Source organism: Acipenser ruthenus, chromosome 4 (genome assembly GCF_902713425.1).
Source record: "Acipenser ruthenus chromosome 4, fAciRut3.2 maternal haplotype, whole genome shotgun sequence".
In the NCBI taxonomy this organism is placed as follows: domain Eukaryota; kingdom Metazoa; phylum Chordata; class Actinopteri; order Acipenseriformes; family Acipenseridae; genus Acipenser; species Acipenser ruthenus.
In genome coordinates, this window is record NC_081192.1 from 8,197,501 (window position 1) to 8,218,997 (window position 21,497).

The 21,497-nt window shown below is 36.0% G+C and overlaps 2 protein-coding genes and 1 pseudogene across 2 annotated transcripts; 2 read left to right on the forward strand and 1 right to left on the reverse strand.

Annotated features, from left to right (window-relative positions):
* The window catches only part of LOC117399210 (solute carrier family 40 protein member 1-like), a 4,014-nt pseudogene extending 3,417 nt beyond the window's left edge, over nt 1-597 (forward strand).
* A 7,041-nt stretch (nt 598-7,638) lies between these two features.
* On the forward strand, nt 7,639-13,286 carry tomm7 (translocase of outer mitochondrial membrane 7 homolog (yeast)). The gene is made up of 3 exons (XM_033999256.3): nt 7,639-7,857; nt 11,929-11,977; nt 13,064-13,286. Exons 1-3 carry the CDS (start codon nt 7,755-7,757, stop codon nt 13,077-13,079), a joined length of 168 nt encoding a protein of 55 aa, XP_033855147.1. The 5' UTR covers nt 7,639-7,754; the 3' UTR covers nt 13,080-13,286.
* A 712-nt stretch (nt 13,287-13,998) lies between these two features.
* Nucleotides 13,999-15,791, reverse strand: LOC117399845 (interleukin-6-like). The gene is made up of 2 exons (XM_033999255.3): nt 15,384-15,791; nt 13,999-15,126 (listed from the first exon to the last, which is right to left on the reverse strand). Exons 1-2 carry the CDS (start codon nt 15,504-15,506, stop codon nt 14,956-14,958), a joined length of 294 nt encoding a protein of 97 aa, XP_033855146.1. The 5' UTR covers nt 15,507-15,791; the 3' UTR covers nt 13,999-14,955.
* Nucleotides 15,792-21,497: the final 5,706 nt, after the last annotated feature.

Below are 21,497 nucleotides of genomic sequence, written 5' to 3' on the forward strand. Positions count from 1 at the left end.
AGCTGCTAATAAGATACAGATGATTTGCAAAGTGCAGATGATCAGTTAAGTTATTGCTACCATGTGAATTCATTTGGTTTTTTGTAGCTTCTTCAAGGTTCAGTACTTGTGCAGTAGGTCCCCTTCATAGTTGCACTCCAGAGGCACTTATCTTTCTAGCTGTCTTCATCGTGCATACAGGTTGGTAAGTGGTTTGAAAAACCACTTCCCCTAAAATTCCTTAAATTACACTGATAATAGGTCTCCAGTGATTCGGGGGCTACAACCCATTACCACACCTGCAGTTAAGCACACAAGGCTGCTGAATTGCCTCTGACACCATCCCTCTTTCCTTCCTCAGGCTTGTGGTCCTTTGATATGACTGTCACCCAGCTTCTACAGGAGACCATACCCGAGTCAGAGCGAGGGGTGAACAGGGTCCAGAGCTCCATGAACTACCTGATGGACCTCATGCACTTCATTATGGTGATATCCGCGCCCCAGCCCCAGCACTTTGGAATCCTGGTCATCATATCTGTCTTGTTCATCACTGCTGGGCACACCATGTACTTCCTCTACCTTAGAGAAGCTAAAAGAAAACGAAGGCCGAAGACGTAAAGCAGGCAAACAACAGCAAAACAAATAACACATCAATCCCAGGAATTCCCAGGCCTGTGAAATAAATGTCTCTCTCAGTAATGTGTGTGTTCATATGGCCGGGACACAATGCAATCAAATCTCAGCCATTCATTTCCACTCTCACACCACAGGTATCCATCAACAGAATACGCTCTAATGCATAATCAGGAGCAGCCAACAAACCTGTCTCCGTCAACAGAGACATAAAGTGGCGAGTTAGACAGATTGTGCAAGTCCAGTCGGCTCTGAAATACAGCATCCACTGATACCGTACATAGGAAACCCTGCTAGTCAACAGAAGTAGTTGCAGGATGATGCTAGCCATCCATTACACCTTGCAAAGTCTTGGACTAATTCAGCAGCTAGAAGCAAGATCAGCAAGACCGATTCCAGTATAGTATGTTATGATTTTGTCACAATAGTGGTTTATAGAAACTGTTGGTGTTATCTTCGAACGTTAGTAAATTACATTTGGTGACAGGAGTGTGTATATATGTGGTTATCAATCTGGTAGAGTACATGTCATTTGTACAGGCTGGTTATAATGTGAATTGGGGGCTGAACACCATGGTGGAGAAATAGTACAGTACATCCCTAATTTACAAAGATAAATCGTGCAACCTGTTGTCCAGAGTGTGACAACTCAACCTGACAAAAGGCGGTAATCAAGAGGCTTTCTAAATGCTCTGGAAAGGAGCCTCGCTCTTTTGTGCTGTGGTTAAAGCTCTTGCTTGTGGGGTGTCTTTGAAAAACTTTAATTACTGTATCAGATTGCTTGAAATATTAATTAGGGGTTCCCAGTAATAGAAATGAATTACACAGGACAGTATTACTAAAGATGAGGCATCACAGCTGCCCCTTTATTTTAGCGAGATTTAGCTGAGGAATACCCACCCAGAAAGAACTTAACTAGTTTTTATGTTCTTTATCTACTGTTAATTGTGTACTGTACAGTAAAGGCATAGCACTGTTAATCACAAATAAGGTGGTCTAGTCTAAAGATTTTTTTAGCTTCCAATGTGTACATGTCCAAATGAAACTTTACAAACAAATACCCAATATGTTGTATACATAATGGACAATGCCTGAATTGTCAAGGTTGCCCAGGTTCTGGTTTTTGGTCTAGTAACCAAAACTACATGGGTTTTACAATATTTTTAAGCAAGTGAAGAGGCACATTTTCTCAAAGGCCTAAAGTTATTTTATGGTGCTAAAGAGAGCAAATGTGGTTGTTTCTTGCACATTTTATACCCTTGCAATGGTTTTGCACCTCTCAGGAAACTTGCCTTTGCATGACTTACATTGGACTCTTGATCTGGTTAACTATTTTTTCTGATATCTAACATAAAAACCTTTACCTCAATAGAGCACATTTTACTATTTTTTTTTTTTTTAAACCAATCAAGAACATCCACGGTATATTTTATTTTCTTTCAATTCCTGTTTGAAAAAAAAATGACTGCTTATTTATCTTATACATAATGTAATGTATGTGTATTTGTGTCAGTACAGCCATTTATGTTGATAAAACTGTATTTTTATGTATTAATTTACACACAAAACACAGTATTTTCTCAAGGTGACTTACTGTACAAAGTCCTATCCAAGTTTCACCACAACTGGATGAGTGGCAGTGTAAAAAAAAGTAACATACCTACATAAAAACACACCAGATAAATGTAAACATTTACAGAAGACTGACAGATGCTTGTATTTTAGATAAATGTCCATGATATCATAAAATGCACCAATGCAACAACCAAAGCCACAAAAATGAAAAGTAAAATGGCAATGCTTCCATTGACAAATGCAAAAATGAGAATAAAAGATAAAAAGTACATAATAACAATCCTATTCCAAGGGTCTGCTGTGCATCTTATTTGTTTCCTTGCAGCTGCCTCTGCTGAGCAAGCTGCAATGATACAGCCAGCGGCTCTCATGTGCCAATGACAAATCCTTCCTCGGCAGCATGCAGGCAAGTGATTAGCACTCAAGCACAGATTTCTCCATTTAGTCACCTGCAGAGAGCTGAAATCTGCTGCTTTAGCAGAGATCACAGATACAGCTATATCAATTCACATTAGTTAGTTTGTTCATTCAGTACAGGATTGTATTTGCAGGTAATGTGTGTACTTAGTTTTCAAAGGGAGGGGCTTTTTTTTCAAAACAATTTCTATAATCACAGAAAAACTGTTGTAGTATGTGTGACATTCTTCAACAGTCACATATTATCAAGGTGACATACAGTATGGGCATGCAGATCATAAACACAACTGCTAGGGTTCAGCAGTAAAAAACATGTGTGTATATATATATATATATATATATATATATATATATATATATATATATATATATATATATATATATGTATGTATGTATGTATATATATATGTATGTATATATATATATATGTATGTGTATATATATATATATATATATATATATATATATATATATATATATATATATATATATATATATATATATATATATATATTCCACATATACAGAGAGACACTTAAAAGTTGTTTTATCCCCTGGGGTATTCTTTATTTTTTTTGTCAGGGATTTGGTTGGAAAGGTAAAATTGCAGTGCGAACGTTGATATGAGACTGACCCCTACAGCTAAGAGGGGGTAATCAAGAGGCTTTCTAAATGCTCAGGAAAAGTGCCTCACTCTTTCGTGCTGTGGTTAAAGCTCTTGCCTGCTGGGTGTCTGAAAAATGTGCGACAGAAAGCTTTTTGAACAGAGCCCAGTATTTCATATTCTTGTTTTGGAAAAATGAACTCCCCCCAAACAGGTCATAAGCAGCCCATACAAATTCTCAGGACTCCTGGGTTTATTCTTCCAGTAAATTCGTAGAGAAGAAAATAAAAGAGTCACACTGCTGTAGATCCACCACTCACCAGAGCTGCAAATATAAAATTAAAGCCATCAAAGAAGGTAAACACCTACAGTACAACCACTGTATGTACATGAAGAAATAGACAGGCTCTTCCAAACATCTTCTGATTCTGAAATTCTTAACTTGTGCATGGGCCACAGTGTAACTATAGCTACTATCCATGTGATATAACGGAACAAATGACGACTAAGTAAAGCAGTTATTCTGGGAAAGAGAACCCATACTCAGATTTAAATAACTATATATATATATATATATAAATTAGAAGTTGCATTTAAGACAGTTGTAGAGCAGTCGCTGGCTAAAATGAACACTTTCTCTACTGCCTCAGGTAAATCCTTGAACCATCAGATTAGGGTAGCCAGCTGCAAGAAAAGCCAACCCCGTCGGATTATAGATTATAGAGCTCATCATTGGCAGAAACTAGAAGCATCATTTTCAGAAACTGATATACAACCAAGGTCAGGGAGAAGGCATTTATAATACAAATCAAAAAAACAACTTGAATAGCACAACAGAGCTTGTTGTAGTTCATCAAGTGGTTCTTGAATGAAGAAAAATGCAATGAGTACCCTCTCCCTCATTGGATTTGTGTCTTTTAACAAAGTGGTCCATCATTAAAAGATCATTTGATCTTGTTATGCATCATAAAACCAGCCCATCAGGACCATCGCTTGTATTGTGATACATATCAGGATATCAGGATATGTATCGTATCATGACATTAGGGTATACACCCCTAATGGAGTTCCACTTTCAAGTGAGATTTACATACAACACCCCCCCCTGAAAGAAATCTTTTCACTTCTATGTACAGTATTTCTATGTAGCGAGCTGCAAGAAAAACACCATCAGCCTATAGATCTCATCAGTGTCAGGAAGAACAGCTACTAGAATTCATTAAATATATATGTAGATATTGTTTACGCACATTTACTAATACAGAACTGAAATCACATCAGATTAGGGTAGCGAGCTGCAAGAAAAACCAATCCCATCAGACTACAATCAATGCCTATATTTTAGTCTCTCATGGCTAACCCCCCCCCCCCCCCCCCCCCCAATGCTGTTAAGTGCTCCTCCCCCCAGGTCTCCAGGAGGCTATTTTGCCTAGTGTTTTGGATGTTGCAACTTGCAACAATAAGTTTATGGGTGCATGGGAGGTGTCTCATTTTGAAAAATCGCATCAGAAGAGGCACCTCGCCTGCACTGATGAACTTGCTCCCCCCCACCATATTTTGCATGGGGGCCCCGCCATTTTGTGTTACGCCATTGACTAGCTAGGCATTGTGCATGACTATTTGTCAGGCCAAGCTACCAGATACTGATGTGTTTTTGTCATCTGTTTTGTGTGGGGTTGTTGTTCTTTGGTGTGTTACATATCTGTCAAGGTTGGTCACATTTGCTCATTCCTGTGGCTGGAATGTGTGCAGTCAGCAAGAAGCTGATTTATTTATTTATTTTTTTAAAGTAGTGTCACTTGATCAAATAAAATAATGCAACTTGTATTTGTTTGTCTCAGATGTAACTCGCCATGGAACATGGAGCAGGCAACAGCCTATGGACAGAGACAAATGGTAGGGCCTAAATACCTATTTATTGGCCTTGGGGTGCATAGTACTGGTAAGCAAAGAGCTCTAGCTAGCACTAACCTAGCCTGGCTATATAAAGGTATAACATTTGAATTATTTTACTGTTATTGTCCCCGAAAAACAAAAAGAAAACAGGTTCAATATTACTTTTACTGTTACTGTTGTAAGAATAATCAAATAATTGTGTTATTCTATGGCAAAACCAAAATCCAGGAAAACTCAACCCAAGATAGTGAACCTGACACTGAAATATTAGTCCACAATGTGTCACCAGGACTACAAAAAGGACTACACTTCACATCATTCAAGGAAGCCAACTTAGCAATTAATGCCTGGAGTGAGACAGGGGTCCATCCCTTACATATAGAGAGATCACAGAAGTTGAAAGACAGCAATGAGGAGTTAGTAAAGAATGCGGTGCAGAAGTATGTTACTTTCACTTGTGTCCATCATGGTCACGCTAGAATTAGAAGTAAGTCTGTCCACCCACTGCCCACTGACAGTACTATGAATTGGTTTAGAACTAACTGCACTCTTGTAAAACTGTAGCTAGATTAGTTATTAATTCAAGTTGATCCATCCCACATGTTAAAGATGGAATAACAGCATGGCAGCACTACCCTTATGCAAGCAGCATGTCTTATTTAACAAGCAACTTTTAGGTCAACGCCTCTGACACAAAATAATTTATTAAACTTGAAATAAAATTTTCCAAATACATTGGTAAAACTGAATTCAGCACTAAAACCTTATCATGAGAAGTTATGTACCAGTAAACATCACAATGGCAATGAAATAAATGTATGTAATATACTACTTTAGAATGGCTTTTTAAAGTTTGATATTGATGGTTCTACTTTTTTTTTTTTTTTTTTAGGTACACACCAAATACCTTTTCAGCACCATCTCAGACAAAGGTGTCCAGTGTTGGTCAGACTGTTTTTTGATTATGCAAAGAAACGCCTTTTTGTCTCTGAGATGTGTGAGACACACAGCCATCCTGTTTCTGCTGAGCTGTATAAGTATCCTCGAAACAGACGACCAACTGACAAACAATTAAAAGACATTGAGAGACTTTTTAAACTAAAGGTGAATTTGTAAAATTTTCCAGGTTTTAGTCCTCTAATTATTTTGGTTTTGTACGTGACGTCTATGCAGATTTTATAAAAGCGTAGTTAACACATTCCAGCCAACTTGTTAAGTTGGCTTCCTTGAATTCTTAAATGATAATTTATAAATCTCATTAAAATGTGTAGCTGTTAAAGCTAAAAGACTTATTCAAGTTATGTTCTGTCAACATTGTACATTATCATATTTAGGCTAAAAGGAATTCATTTTTTTACACAGGTGAGCTCTGCATGTATAAAGGAATTTGTGGAGCAAACAATGGGAAATTTAAAGCTAAAAGACTTGTATAACATACGACAACGAGGGAAAAACTAGATCAAGATGGTCGTACTGAGCCAGAAACTGTATGACATTGGCAGAAAATTGAAAGCCGAGGGTCATATTGCATAAATCGTGGCAGATGAAGATTGTAATATTCAAATACTGTATGTCCAGGCAATTAAAATGACAAAGGCATTTCAGAAAAATCCGGACAGTTTTTGTCGATGCAACATATAAAACAAATGTCTTGCGGTAGATAATGTATTTTGGCAGGGGTGAGATTGTTGCTTATTCTTTTATTCATAATGAGGCATGAATGGGCTTTTGACTGGAGGGTTGTGGGTTCAGTCCCAGGTGGGGGACACTGCTGCTGTACTCTTGAGTAAAGTACTTTACCTAGATTGCTCCAGTAAAAACCCAACTGTATAAATGGGTAATTGTATGTAAAAATAATGTGTAAAAAATAATGTGATATCTTGTAACAATTGTAAGTCGCCCTGGAGAAGGGTGTCTGCTAAGAAATAAATAATAATAATAATGCATCAGCTTGACAAGTCTGTTACTTCTGATGTGAGTATTGTACTTTGATTAGAATTTTGCCTTTTGCCAGTCAGAAGACCGTCTGATCGGTTCTTCCAGAATTAACTGGGAGACTGTGTGCGATTTGCCTGCTGCAGCCTTCCAAAGAACAGGAAACGAGAAAAGATGTTATGGATTTATTGCGATAAATGTAAATCCTGGATTCATTATTTCTGTGTAAGACTTGAAGTTGCTCCAGACTTATTCTGCTGCCCAAAATGTGGTCCATTCCGTGTCGATTCAACCAGCCAATGTCACCATACGTCTCCGATTTGGACGAAAATCGGCACAAAGTAACAAAAGGGATTTTATGGAAAAATCTGAAATTTGAGCTTTCAACTCCTAATAAGCTAATAACTTATTAAATGCATTGACCATCGTTTTGCTACGTTTTTTTCAGAAAATGCTGGACTAAAAAGCTATAAGCACCGAAAAATACAATTAATAAAACCCCCAAACAGAAGCCCTAATTATACCTGACCCGTGTCACTATTTGCTTTACTCTGCCAAGCCAATAGGTAGCGCTATAGTTTCGTTTTAAGCTTAGTTTGGTGTCGTAAAGTCTTCGTTTACGGCAAGTCGCCGTGTTACCAGTCAACCTTGTGTATTGTGTGTGCGAGAAGTTAGCAACGGTGTTAATTACTGTATATTTTTATACAATATCAGCATGCCGAAACTCAGCAAGGAGACCAAGCAGCGGCTGCAGCAAGTTTTCCAATGTGGACAGTTCGCCATACGATGGGGCTTCATCCCTACTATTCTATACCTGGGTTAGTAAGCACGTTACGTGTCGTCCACGTTGTATACATTGCTCAATAATACATATACCTCGCGTATACGCTCCGAGGTGTACAAAGATTGATGTTGTCAGCTTGTTTGAAAGAACAACAAAAAAAAATAAAATTACCAGTACGAGGGGGCATTTTGTTTTTTGGGGGTCTGCTTGTTTTAGCAGCTTTATCTATTCGGTGTTTAAACCTGGTGTCATGCGTTTCAGATTGAATGTAGTAACATAAAACAATACAGAGGATTTATACATAAAAATGGTTCATCTTTTATTACCTGTATAATTTTGAAAGCCGAGCCGTTGAGTATCTCAAGCTTGTTAGGCCGGTTTTACAGGTCAGGTATGTCATTCAGGTCGTTTAATGTACAAGGGGTGGGCCTATACGGTACCACCCCGTAGCTGATTTTAAAAAATACATTTAAAAAAGTCACATTTACTGATTGCCTGAAGCACTAATTATGAAAGTAAATATTGGACTGTTAAGGGTTGTGATTTGCCAGAGTACACAAAGCGCAACTCCCTATATTTGAATCACCACATACCTCATTGTATCATATTGCATAGCTTTCCAAATAAGAATGTACACATGAAAGTGTGTTTTACACCAATGTTAATACAGTTCCCACATAAAATGTTGTTTTGTTACACATGTATCTTGTATGTTATTAAAAACGGACTACTTCGGTTAATGTTGCAAAGAAAGGGACTTCATTCATACCTTGAGCCTTATCAGCCCTTCCTTGTAATATGCTTGTACTGGTTTGTAACCTGTATTAAACCATCACAGACTTGTTGAAGAACTGGCTGCTGTTCTGAGTAAACATTATACAATTATTAAAAGTCATGTTTGTGCTATCATGATGTCACTTAAAAAGGAAACAAAAATCTAGGAAACTGTGCATGCAGCATCCAGCCACATAAATGGATGATGTAAGAAAATTCTTAGCAACCCCCATATTTCACAACAGGGGTTGCACTATGGACAAAAAGTTAAGCTAAAACTGAACTGCAAAATAAATGAGGAAGCGGTGAATTTCATCACTTGTCTGATAGATTGCATCTGGTAAAGTGGTACTTCTCCAAATATTCATTTAATTCCTTTGGAAAATACATGCAGATTGATAGCTTTAATACAGAAAAAAACAGCTAACTGCCCATGCTGCAGCATCAGTTTGCAACATCAGGAAATACCAGTTTCGATTTGGTTAAAAGTTTTATGGGGGGGTGTGTGTGCTTCTAGTGAGCCGTTGATTTAGCATCGGGGAAAGGGTCTCCCAAATTATTCAATTTCGAGAGAATTACAGAATTTTCCATTTCTCATTTCTATTTACATTCCACTACTACCTCTTATGCAATACAGTATGTATTACTGTGTGCCGCAGGCAAAATCTGTGGTCATGTTACGAACTGAAAAGTTTAGCTTACCATAGCCTGGACTTTTTATTCTGTTTTAAATGTGCTTGTTGAGGAAGAGGTGGAATTTAGCATATACCCACCAGAGAGACATCACAGCACCAGAATCTTGAGTGGCAAAGTGTTTGCCCACAGTAGTATTGTCTCGATTCCTCTTTCAAAATAAAGTGTTTATTACAGATTATTCTTTCTAAAAAATATACCATATCAGCTCAGAATATGTACACATTAAATGAGTGAATGTACAAACAAAACTGCCTGACTCAAGCCAATGTCACTGGGGTTGATTTGATCATACTTTACACCACTGGGGGTTGGGCTTGTATTAGTCCTTGCAACCCACTGAGACCCCTTGTTGGTATCCTTGAATAAATGAGCAGTCTAGCTCGGGTGACTTTCAGAGGGAAATGCAAGAGAAAACACAAACATATTCTGAAGTAATCATTTTAATTTGCCGCATACATACTTTGCTTTTGTTTTCATCAGTAGTATTGTATAATGAATGCATATTGACTTCTGATTACCCGAGGAATGAACACTGTAACGTTCGTAATATAATTAATTGGGCATTCTGTAGTCCATTATCCCCACATGGTTCTCTCATGGTATGCTTAAAAATCATTATCCTTTATGGTAGTGCATCAATTAATCCCAGCTCTTATTTTGGCGTTTCGAACCACCAGAACATTTCCAGAACAGAAGCCCCAAAACAACCATTATATATGCATTTACCCAGCTTGTTCTACTGTTCTGAAAGTAATGGCTTCACTCCTTTAACACTGCAGGTTTGTAAATGGAATAGGAAAAACAACTCAAAACTTCTAGTGCAGTCCATGAAACGCAACTCTAACGCGGGTATGCCCCATGTATTTATTTAGTTAGTCAGTTACAGTATATTAAGGTTTGTCTTTTTGAAAATAAATCTGAAGGTAGATTAATCAACTTCTATCCAGGGAGAAGCCAATGCTTGATTAACTAATTGTGCCTAGGACACTGCTTTGCACGATGGGTGATCTGGCCTTTTGTTCTGTGGCCCCTCGTCTCTGGAATGATTTGCTGAGACATTTGAAGGACTGTGAGGCTATTGTGGCTTTTAAATCTGGTCTAAAGACTAATTTTTATCTATTGTTTTTTTGTACTTTGTTGTTGTTTTAGTATGTGTTAATTATTTTTATTTTACCTGTAAAGCACTTTGTAGTGAAAGGCGCTATACAAATGTTATTATTTATTGTAGCATTTTACAGCACTGTAGAATCCCGCTGGATTGGATAACCTCCCTGTTTGTGGTTATCCTGGGATTACCCCTAAATATAGGGGGTTGATGCAATTCAGGGTGATTCTTGTGTGCTGTAAAGTAGTCAAATACAATCCAGTAGTATAATTTTCCCTGCAAGGAATAGTGATCTGGTTGATTGTATACAGTTAACAGCAGAGCTTCACCAACCTCTTTCTTAGGTAGGTAATATTAAGCAGTCCCTGATCAGTGCTCATCAGTATCTTCAAAACCTTAAGAAAGTGTATTCAATGGATTTAACTGTGTCATCCACCATTATACCTTTGGGTATTCGAATCTTCTCATCAAAATATGAGTTATGAGTTACGATACACGGATCGGACACTTTGTTTCCAAAACTCAGGCCTAAAACAATTGTCACGTTGTGATTCATAGATTGCATGGTGAGTCATATTAGTTTTGCTTTGTAATCCTGGCAAACTAACTTTTTTTTTTTAATCTGATTCATAAAAGTGAAAATACAGTATGTAGCCTAGTAGTTACTGGAAACTGCTCAAATCTTTGTTCTGCTGGTGGCAGGATAATGCAGGCTTGTAGTTGCCTGTAAATTATTTGAGGCACTCGTCCATTCTGTCATACTTTACTTCCCTCCTAGAGTTGGTAGTGATTTAGGAATTCTAGTCCTTGCAGTCCAACTTAAATACAGTACAGTGCACTGTAGACTAATATTTCCCCTTGGAACTAGGACAAAAAAACAAATAGTAACATATGTGATGTGTGTGCACACACTGGCGGTCCTTCACATGGCTAATTTATCATGTAATCCCTGAAATGAAGATGAGAGCCCCTGTTCAAGTTCGAGTTCATAGAGCTTGTAGTTAGCACAAGCTTCCCATATGAAATGTAAGAAGTTCTAACTAACACAGGGAATGTTGTATTTCATTGCGTATGGCTTGACCTTGGGTTTTGTTACCATGAGGATGATACTGCTTTTGAGGAAAAACATGTAGCTTATGGTATCCACCCTTTGCATGCCTCTAGCTTTTTTGTTGTAACTTAATATTTTGTCAATATTATTTGCACTTGTATATCCCCATTAGAATGCTAATTAGCAATTTTTAAATTATATATTCAGGTATGTTGCTTTTATTAGCTCCTGCATATACCAAGTGATGGGGTTTTATGTAGACAAGGTGCCTGCACGTAATTTCTACGTGTGCCACATTTTTATGTATTCTGTATCTGAAGAGCTGCTTATTTCACCGTGATGAACTTTGGGACATTCTTTAGCACATGTTGATCAGAATTCGGGTATATAAGGAGGTGCCAGTTGGTTTGTCTTTATGTACATACAGAAGATGTAGATGATGGTGATATATATATAATAATTTGTGATTATTATTGCAGGCTTTAAGAGAGGTGCTGATCCTGGGATGCCAGAGCCTACTGTTTTAAGGTATAGTTCAATGTTAATATTTATTGCATCTATTATACGACATGCATTATTTAATGTATTGCCTTAAAGAATGTTTTTGTACTCTGAAACTGGGACTTCTGATTGGCTTCGGCATTCAGCAAATAACTAGTTGCCATAATTTCTATCAGAGAGGAAAATGCTAGAAGTATATCAGTCCCTAAATATATAGTGGAAGCAAGTTACACAATCACAAAAGCACCTGCAACTAGTGCCACTGCAAAAAAAAAAAAAAAATCCAAATAGTACACTGACTGAAAATGAAAAGGGGGGAATGGATGTGGAGCTTTTGAAAAGTAAATGCATCCTTTCATTCTCCATTCAAAAATGCAATTCACAAGTACCTAGCAAAGTAATCCCAGTAAGTCTATCCTACAGTAATATGCATTATCATTATTTCATAGTTCTCACATTTAAAATACATGGTTACTGTAATGTAAAAAAAAAAAAACTTCAGTATTTTACAAGGTCACAAATATACTTACCATCCTTCATCCACACAAATCGTGATGAACAATTCCTGGAGATTCCAAAAGTATGGTGCTGCTCATTTACACGGTTTGTTTAATTATAAATGAAAGATGTAATGCCTAATGAAGCAGAGCACAGTTTCTGCTGTAGTTTAGAAGAATGATGTCCTGCAAAGTACACCATTGTAAACAATTTAAAACAATCATTTAAAAAAAGTACACATTCAAACTGCTTTCGGAAAGCTACAGTACTATCAGAATAATCATATACTGTAATCAGAATTTATTATTGGCTGTCCACACACACACAAAAATAAATAATTAAATACATCATTTCCTTGGGCCTAAAGGGAAAGGAAATGCTCTGAAGACCTGCATGTACCACTGAATTAACATTACTTCATAAAGTAAATTAATATCTTTAAAACTCCTTGAACACAACTCTTGCTGATGTCTGAGATGTTTCATTTGTTTAAATAAAGATTACAATATTTTCTAAGAAAACAGTCCTTTATTGTCAGTACTAAGTTATTTTTCCATTCCGTTTTCTCTTCATTGTTGTCAATTCATTATTAATTGCCTTGTGTTTGTTTTTCAGTTTGCTTTGGGGTTGAGACATTTGGAGACCAAAGTATCTGTTGTCTGCTAAAGGAAGAGACTTGATGGAAAAAAACTATTCGATTCTGTCCATTGTGTTCCTCTGCAAACTGATTGGCTTCGCTGCAGCATTTGTTTACATGTAACCATCAGATTCTCTAAGGGAATTTCTACAACTGTGATTATGTGTTGCACATTAAATGCAGTAAACCTTTTACAAAACAGCACGTTGTGAGGATTTCTTTTTATATATACTGAATAAAAACTTGAATTTTGTCTTTTTTATTTTATTTATTTTCCATTCTAATTTAAGAGGAAGTAGACTGTCTCTAGGTACAGGATGTTGTAAAGTGATCATTCCTGACGAACATAATCTATCTAATTAATAGTATCTCACACCTATAGTATACATTAATGCATTGCCGAAAGAACTACAATTCATTTATATTATAAATAATCTGAGAATCACTCCCCAACCCCTAGTAGGCACAGTAATCATTCTTCTGACTTGTCTGGCTAGACAAGACTGAGCACCATACTTCATAATTAGTTGGCTTTTGTATTTAATACATTTTCAACTAATGTGGTTTATGACAAATCTACCTGATCAGCTTCAGCACCTGAGAACTCAAGTCAGCTTGTGGTGCTTTGAAAGGTAAGCTCAAGCTGTGACCTGTCAGCATTTGCAGTATTTAGAGCAGCCTGTGTGTAAAGCACTCCACGACAGGCTCACAACACTTTGACATCAGTGACATTTCTGATGTTGCCAGCATTGAAAATGTAAAGATGCCACTGCTTCCTGCTAGAGATCACATGTTCTGCAACATCATACTGTATTTTAAGAGTGAAGCCTGAAGTTGAGGTCATTCAGTTCATAATTAAAAAAGAAATGAACACCAGCAGTATCAAAGGGTTTGTTTAAAACAATGGGTTTTAATAGATGGACAGCATGGAGAACACATCACAGTAACTAGCACAACAAGCTTATTTTTCAAATAAATACCATAACCGCAACAATACATAACCAACATATCCCACCAATAAACATGTTAAAACAGTCTATATTAAAAAAGCTTACATTTTACCATGCCGCACAGCAACACACATTTTAATAATGAGGTATTCATTAAGGCTTAAATGCATGTAATTGAAATGAATTTACCTGCACGGTCATGTGTTCTGAATATGACCCAAGGTATACTGTAACTTGCCTGCAGTGGACACTTAGCAACTTCTGCCCGTGGCTATAAACCATTGTCTATCTTTATATTAATACAAAAAATACTTAAATATGAAGAATATCTGTTTGCTTTTTTTTGCTGTAAAATAGTGACTGGTTATCTATAAATAAATAATAAATAAAATGCCATGTTCTGAATAAGTTTTTTTTTTTTTTTTAAATACTGCTTAAACCAGTAATACCACATTTTCCTGTTTCTCAAGAAAATACATACTGTATTAATGTACTGTAACTAGACTGTAATCCTGATGCTAGTACACTTACCCAGCACAGCAAATACAGTATTGACTATGCAGCACAGTCTGATTAGCTGTGAGGTTGAATATTAAAAGGTTTCGGTTTTTTCCCACCAATCAGGACAGGAGGGTGCCATTTTTAACAAGTTTACATGTACAATTTCAAACAATATTATCACTCTTGTATTGTTTAAGTATATTTTAATAACGACAGTATAAATAAACAAATAAATACATTCAATTGTTCGAGTGAATAAATAATTATTACAGAAGAGGTATTAAATATTTTTGGGGGTTCTTGACAAAGAACACACTTATTACCTACTGACAATAGCAGATTATTAAATATATTAAATAGATTTCTTCATCTTAAACACTGAACTAAAACGCTCAAACAGATACGATCTTTCTGGATTTTCACTCGTTGATGTGGCGAATAGCGATATATGTTTTCTCCATGAAATTGGTGAACTCCCTGAGAATGACGTGTACATTCACTGCCCGACCCCACTCACTGTCGCTGCTGTGCGAGAGGATATCCTTTGTGTTCATTTCTAACTTGATGACGCTTTGGGGATTCTTCTTCACCTATGGAAGAAATACAAAATAGTCACGTTTTACCCTTCTTATCCTGGATCATGAACTCGATTCATACTGTAGCTCTGCATGCGCAGGCTGTGTCCAATAATAAAGCGTTACACATCATCAACCAAACTGCAAGAAAGCATCAGAAGGCATGTTACAGTACTACCAAACAATACTATCCAGAGTTCCTGTATATCAGATTGTCATTCCTTGATTAAATCACAAACACAGTTACAAATGTAAAAGAATATCCTGCTCACCCTTTGAAAGACATCAGCTGACAGATTTTGTATTGTTTCGCATACTTTTTCTATTTCGTCCTTCCCGCTGGTATAGGAGTCCTTCACGTAATCCATGTACTGTAGATATTCTTGAAGCCCCATAGCGATTGTTCTTAAACAGTTTTCCTGTGTGAAATGGAATGTGTTTAAAATGCTGCAGATGCTGCTGAACTGTTCATTTGGGTGTAAGGGTATTCCTTCAGCTTGCAGTGTAGATATAATACCGTAAAACTTCAAATAATTGCCGGGTCTCAGATAATCGCCTGTCTCCAATACGCGTCGGATCTGCGGTCAGATATTGTAAATAGAAGTTTTACGGTATTACTCCCAAAATGAGATATTTTATAAAAGTGCTGTTAAGATCAGGGTACAGGAGTTTACTTCTCTTTTATGATATTTTTTTTTCTACTTCCCCATCAATAAGTTTGTTTACTATTGATGATTTTAAAGACAATTTTCTTTTTTTCTAACCCAGAATACTTTGTGTAGGCTATGTTTTTCAGATTTCATATAAAGTAATTATTTTTTATTTTTTTATTTTATTTTTTCCCAAAGTAACCCATTAGGTATGTTTGCCAACTTTTCATGAAATCCTGAAGTCAGACCTTATAGTATACCTTAAATTAATTTTTCTATTGAAAAACCTGGAAAAGAAAAAAAAAAGTATTTTACCGTCTTGAACGCAGATGATAAACATCCATCCGCTACTGTAATCTGAGGTAGTTTGATTGTGTACAAACTCAAGTAGCTATTATCAATAGTTAAATTAAATACATCGCGGAACTGAAATAAAGAAGAAAAAAAAACAGTCAAGGCAATGAATCACGATGTTATACATTTAATATTAGGCTACATCAACTATGACTTAAGTCTTCATGTTTTACATGACATTCAATTGTTATATTTCACCTCTGCAGCCAAAAACGTGTATTTACAGGTAGTCTAAATGTTCCTTCAGTTGCTAGGTAGAGAATAAGAAGGACCCAATGTTTTTTTTTTTCTCAGTAGCATTAATCTATGAAATTAACCTGTTGGTCCCTGAGTTTTAAAACTTCGCTGTGCAACCACTCGGCTAACGATTCCCAATTCGTTGATAGTTGGTTGTCTTTAAAACTTCCCGAAGAATCGTCTCCTGAAAAGTCTACAATAGGAGCAGCTCGAACCAGCCACGGTGATAATGATATCACTAGCAGCGCCAGGACGAAACCATGAAGATCTGGGGGAAAAAAGAAGAAAGTGGTAAGTTCCTGTAAACACTGAGATCTGTCCAAAACATAAAGTTCAAGCTGGTTGTGCACTCACGTTGTGCAGAACGCATCCTGTCAAGTGTGGTGTGCTGAATCGTCACTAGTTGATGCCTCAAAGTCGATGAGCAAGTTGCTTTGGAAACATTTTTGCTCGCTTTATATAGCCGACCTTTTTTTTTTTTTTGGAATTCCCACGTCTTTTTTGATGATTCGATTTTTACATATTAAAAATTGCTTAGTCTTTCTATTATGATACATCAAATTATGAAGCTAGTGAAATAATAGTCGGTTTTGAAACTTCAATGCAAGTTTAAGGGTATTAAACAAGCAATACCCAAAATATTAATTTAAAATAATTTAAAAGTGTTGGGTGCTGTTTGAATGGTTTTCAATGACCGTGGTTGAAATAGCCGATATAGCTAATATTCTATAATATTCTACCAATGTATGCAGTGGTGTAGATAATGGGGGGTGGTTTTAGGGGTTTGAACCCCTGCACAAACTACGTGGGGCAATAAAAAATGTCAGCCATGTACAAAAATCTCAATCCATCACCAGCACCAAGGAAATGAAATCCTTGCGATTCACCACCAAACCCCCCCGGGGCCGAAATCCTCGCTACACCAGTGTTATTAACCATCAAAAAAATCCATCCACTCCCGAAACAAAATCCTGGCTACGTCACTGAATGGAATGGAATGTATGGAAGTTTTTGGTGCCAACCCTCACTGGCAACATTTAATAATGATTTCATTCGTTTTACGATGGCACAAATCTGCATGTACTGACTCGTACATACTCACAGCTATTGCAGTAACCTACACATGTCTAACTGCATACATGAAAACTGGAGAAACACCTTCCAGACACCGTGTAAATAATGCAATATTATAAAGGAAAGTGCACAAATAAAATGGAATTAAATAAGCTTCTTTGACGATAGGCTTTATCTTGAGTTTAGTATTGTTCTGTTGCCGGTTGAGAGTGTTCACTCTGAGGAATGAGAAGAGGCGACTGTATGGCATGAATTTCCATGAATTTTAATGTTGTGCTTCACATGGTTTTGATGCCGTATCCAGAACTAAACCCATTAATAGTTTTTATATTTGTACACATCAGTGTAGGGGTTTTCAACGTCCACCAATTTGCGTAAATATGAAATGAAATGAGGATTGTTTTTTCATATTTATCTATGTCTGTGGTTTTGTCAACAATAACCAGTTAAAGTTGAAGATTGTGGGATTTTAAAATTAAAATTATCATTTTAATTTAAATTTTAAAATGATCATATCTGCATCCTTCAAAATTCCTCAGAACTTAAAAAAAGTATTCATAACTTCGATGGGTCATCCCACAGATGGGGCACAGAATGAAAAAAAAAAGTTGAAAAAAATGACTAGGAACTATATTAAACTAGATTTTTTATACTTAAACTTGGTCTTAAAATGTCATTGCCATAAATCACTATGAACAGCCATTCATTTTACATATACCTTCAATATTTAAATATAACAATTACAAAGATGTTTTAGTAAGTCTTATTAAGCATATCGTAGTGTAGAGCTTTTTGAAATTAATTAGCTGATTTAATCTTTTGTTTCAGTTGTTTTAAAATTGTTTAGCTAATTTTGCTTAAAGGCATAATGTGTTTTTAAGTTCAAGAATAATATCCATGAGAATATAATTAAAATTGCCACAAAATAATAATAATAATAATAATAATAATAATAATAATAATAATAATAATAATATTTATTTATTTATTTATTTATTTATTACAATTTTAAAGACATATATTATCATGGATATTATTCTTGAATTTAAAAAATGCCTTATACCCTTATATGTAAAATTAGCTAAACAATTTTAAAATAACTGAAACAAAAGATTAAATCAAGCCAAAAATATTACAATTCTAAAGTCCCATGCACATTTGTACACTTAGCTTTAGGTTAATTCAACTTCCTAAACCATTGGTTATTGTCAAAAAGTCTTTTGTGGAGTGTTTTATATAGAACCCCCTTATTTTATTATTATTATTATTTGTTTATTTAGCAGACGCCTTTATCCAAGGCGACTTACAGAGACTAGGGTGTGTGAACTATGCATCAGCTGCAGAGTCACTTACAACTACGTCTCACCCGAAAGACAGAGCATCATTTTATAATTAGAATCTAGGTTCTTGGGGACAAGTTAGGGTAATTATGTGGATTTAAAGATAAAGCACAAATAAGCAAAGCTTAGTTCCTATTTGTGATATCTGAAAATCCCCTGAAATGATGAAACATTACCAATTAAGGGAATTACACACATTTTTTAACTGCTCAACCTAGAAGGTATGTTCTTAAGCAGTGTGATCTAATTGTTATCAGTCTATTCAGGCGGACGTTATGAAGGATTATCATCCCATTGTCATTAGCCTAAAGGTACTAGTATGTGCTTAAAAATCCAATTATAGATTTATTTTGTGGTTTATTTTACATTTCCCAGAACGCTTTGGCGAGGCTTGTAATCAGGGTGCGAACTGAACGGGGAGGGGGGGATTTCCCTGGCACTTTCAGTTGTCATCCCGGGAGGGATACATTTTTCCCCCCAATAAAAGATTTTGAGTTTACAATTGCTTCTTCAAGAAAATTGTAAACATATATAAAATTAGAAATGTATGCTGCATAATTTTTGCACAAACTGACTAAGCACTTCAGACCGTAAGATCAGTAGCACACTGTATTAACATGATTAACATGTCATTCATTTGCTGTATTTCAAACTGTTATTTTTTATTAGCATCGGAAGTGCTGCATAGTGTATAGACTAATGAAAAAAAAAAAATGAAGACAGGACACAAAAAATCCGTGGTAGCTTTTTTAAAACAACCCCAGAGCCAAAGACTGGAACATTTAACCGCCAAGTTACCCACGAGTCACCATGATGAACAGAGTGGAAAAAAAGGCCAAGATTAACAACAATTTGCTTCTGCAGATTAAGTTGTTAAATACGTGTGTTGTATTATGTTCTATTGTTGTTCCACTCTGTATAGTTATCAGTGAGGTTATGTGCAACCATGCAAACACTTGTCATGAGTGTGTTTTAGCATAATTTTTTTTTTTGTTATTGCCTTTTGATACCGTAGCCATAAAAATAATAATTTATCCTGCATGCTGGCATATTTGGCAAATGTGTGATTCCTAAAGATTTTTTAGCGGTTGATTCAGTATAATAAATAAGTAGCTTAGTGATTCTCTTAACTGTTTAAATTGTGTGCTACAGATGCATCAAGGCTTGCAATGATGTTTTGTTGTTTGTCTTTTGAAAATGTGACAAATCGCACCTTGCATGTTATAATGAATTGGTTATGAAATCTGTTGCTCAGATATTGAGTTGTATTATTTATTTTGCTTAAACAGGTTGTGTGATAGCAGGTGGCTGAGGAGCATGTTGTCCACTCAAGGTTCTTTGACACAAAAATAAAGTCACATTTGATATTTTTTGATAATTAGCCAGGATAGCTTGTGAACTGCAGACATGTACATAGACAATGTGTTGATTGATGTTATTTCACTTATGATGGCTGTGATTGTGCATGAACCAGGAGTTACAGGTGAGTGGAGGATCTGATCAATCACAAAAATAATTCAGATCTTTTAAATGTGATATTGATTATCATATGGAAATGGTCCAGTTATTACATAAGGGTTACACAGAGCACACCAATGAGTTAAATAGCCTCTGGAACTGCAGTGAGTCTGGGGATAGCCATACAACTGTCACCATATTCCTGATAAGGGAGTTTACACCTTGTCTCTGGAAATAACCAACTGTCTGCCTATCCTAAAAGCAGTACAGACAGACAGTGCTCAAGGTATACAGAGATAAATTTAAAACATGAAGTAAAATACAGCATTTTTGCTCCACAGTATGAACATTGAGACCATGTAAATCAATCCATGGCATCATGATATCACTAACTATTACAAAAGCAATTGGATTGATCACAAGAGGAGAGATGTTCTCACTGTGTTCTTTTGAAATCCTGGGTTCCCCACCTCTCCCCCCGTTTCCTCTCTGCAGGCTTGTCCTAATATCTGTGTCTTGGTACGTCACAGTTAAACGATCCTGGATGGAAAAATGAAGGGGGGAGCTTCTCCTGACATCACAGGATATTGAGAAAGTGAAAGTCGACCAAAAGGGCTGCATCAGCACTGAACTTTCGAATAATATTGTCTTTTCAGGCTATGTTGAAAGTTTTTTTCGTTTTCCAGCATTTCAAAATTCAGCACTGCCTTTTCCTGTTGATGACAGCATTTGCATTTGGATTTTTCTTAAAAGAAAATGGGTACCAAATGGTGTACAGTTACTATATTACAGTTGTGATAATACATCAATTTAAAATAGAAAAAAAAGAAAGAAATGGGGCAGCTTCTCAATTTTTTGGTTTTAACCATTAACTGCTGGGTCAGAAGGGCATTTGTTTTTTCTTAGCTTTTTCATAGCAATTCATATAATACTGTTGAACACTCAAGGCATTTAAAAAAAAAAAATCACATAGTAGAAAGATATTATGTAATAATATCAAAAAATAACTTTACATTAAAACTACTGTAAAAATAGAAAAAAGGGAAGTACTAATGCTGGGGCAGTTTGAATAGCTATCTAAAGAAAACTGAAGAAAACTTAATATTTACTTTCTGCTTTGGTAATAGGCTATCTACCATCTAGATGCTCTATTTTGAATCCAAATTGAAAGTCATCCTCAGTAACGTTGTCTAATCTGTAAAGCATTTGGTAGTGTTTAAGTTTCATGTCAGTGTTTATAATTCACAAGAAGCATTGCAATACATTTTTACAA

Excerpts from the sequence above, each read along its gene's own strand:
- LOC117399845 (XM_033999255.3), bottom strand. The coding sequence starts at position 15,506 with ATGGGGCTTCAAGAATATCTACAGTACATGGATTACGTGAAGGACTCC. Across the intron at positions 15,127-15,383 it reads CAGCTGATGTCTTTCAAAGG|GTGAAGAAGAATCCCCAAAG; the intron begins GTGAGCAGGATA and ends TTTCTTCCATAG.
- tomm7 (XM_033999256.3), top strand. The coding sequence starts at position 7,755 with ATGCCGAAACTCAGCAAGGAGACCAAGCAGCGGCTGCAGCAAGTTTTC. Across the intron at positions 7,858-11,928 it reads CCCTACTATTCTATACCTGG|GCTTTAAGAGAGGTGCTGAT; the intron begins GTTAGTAAGCAC and ends TTATTATTGCAG.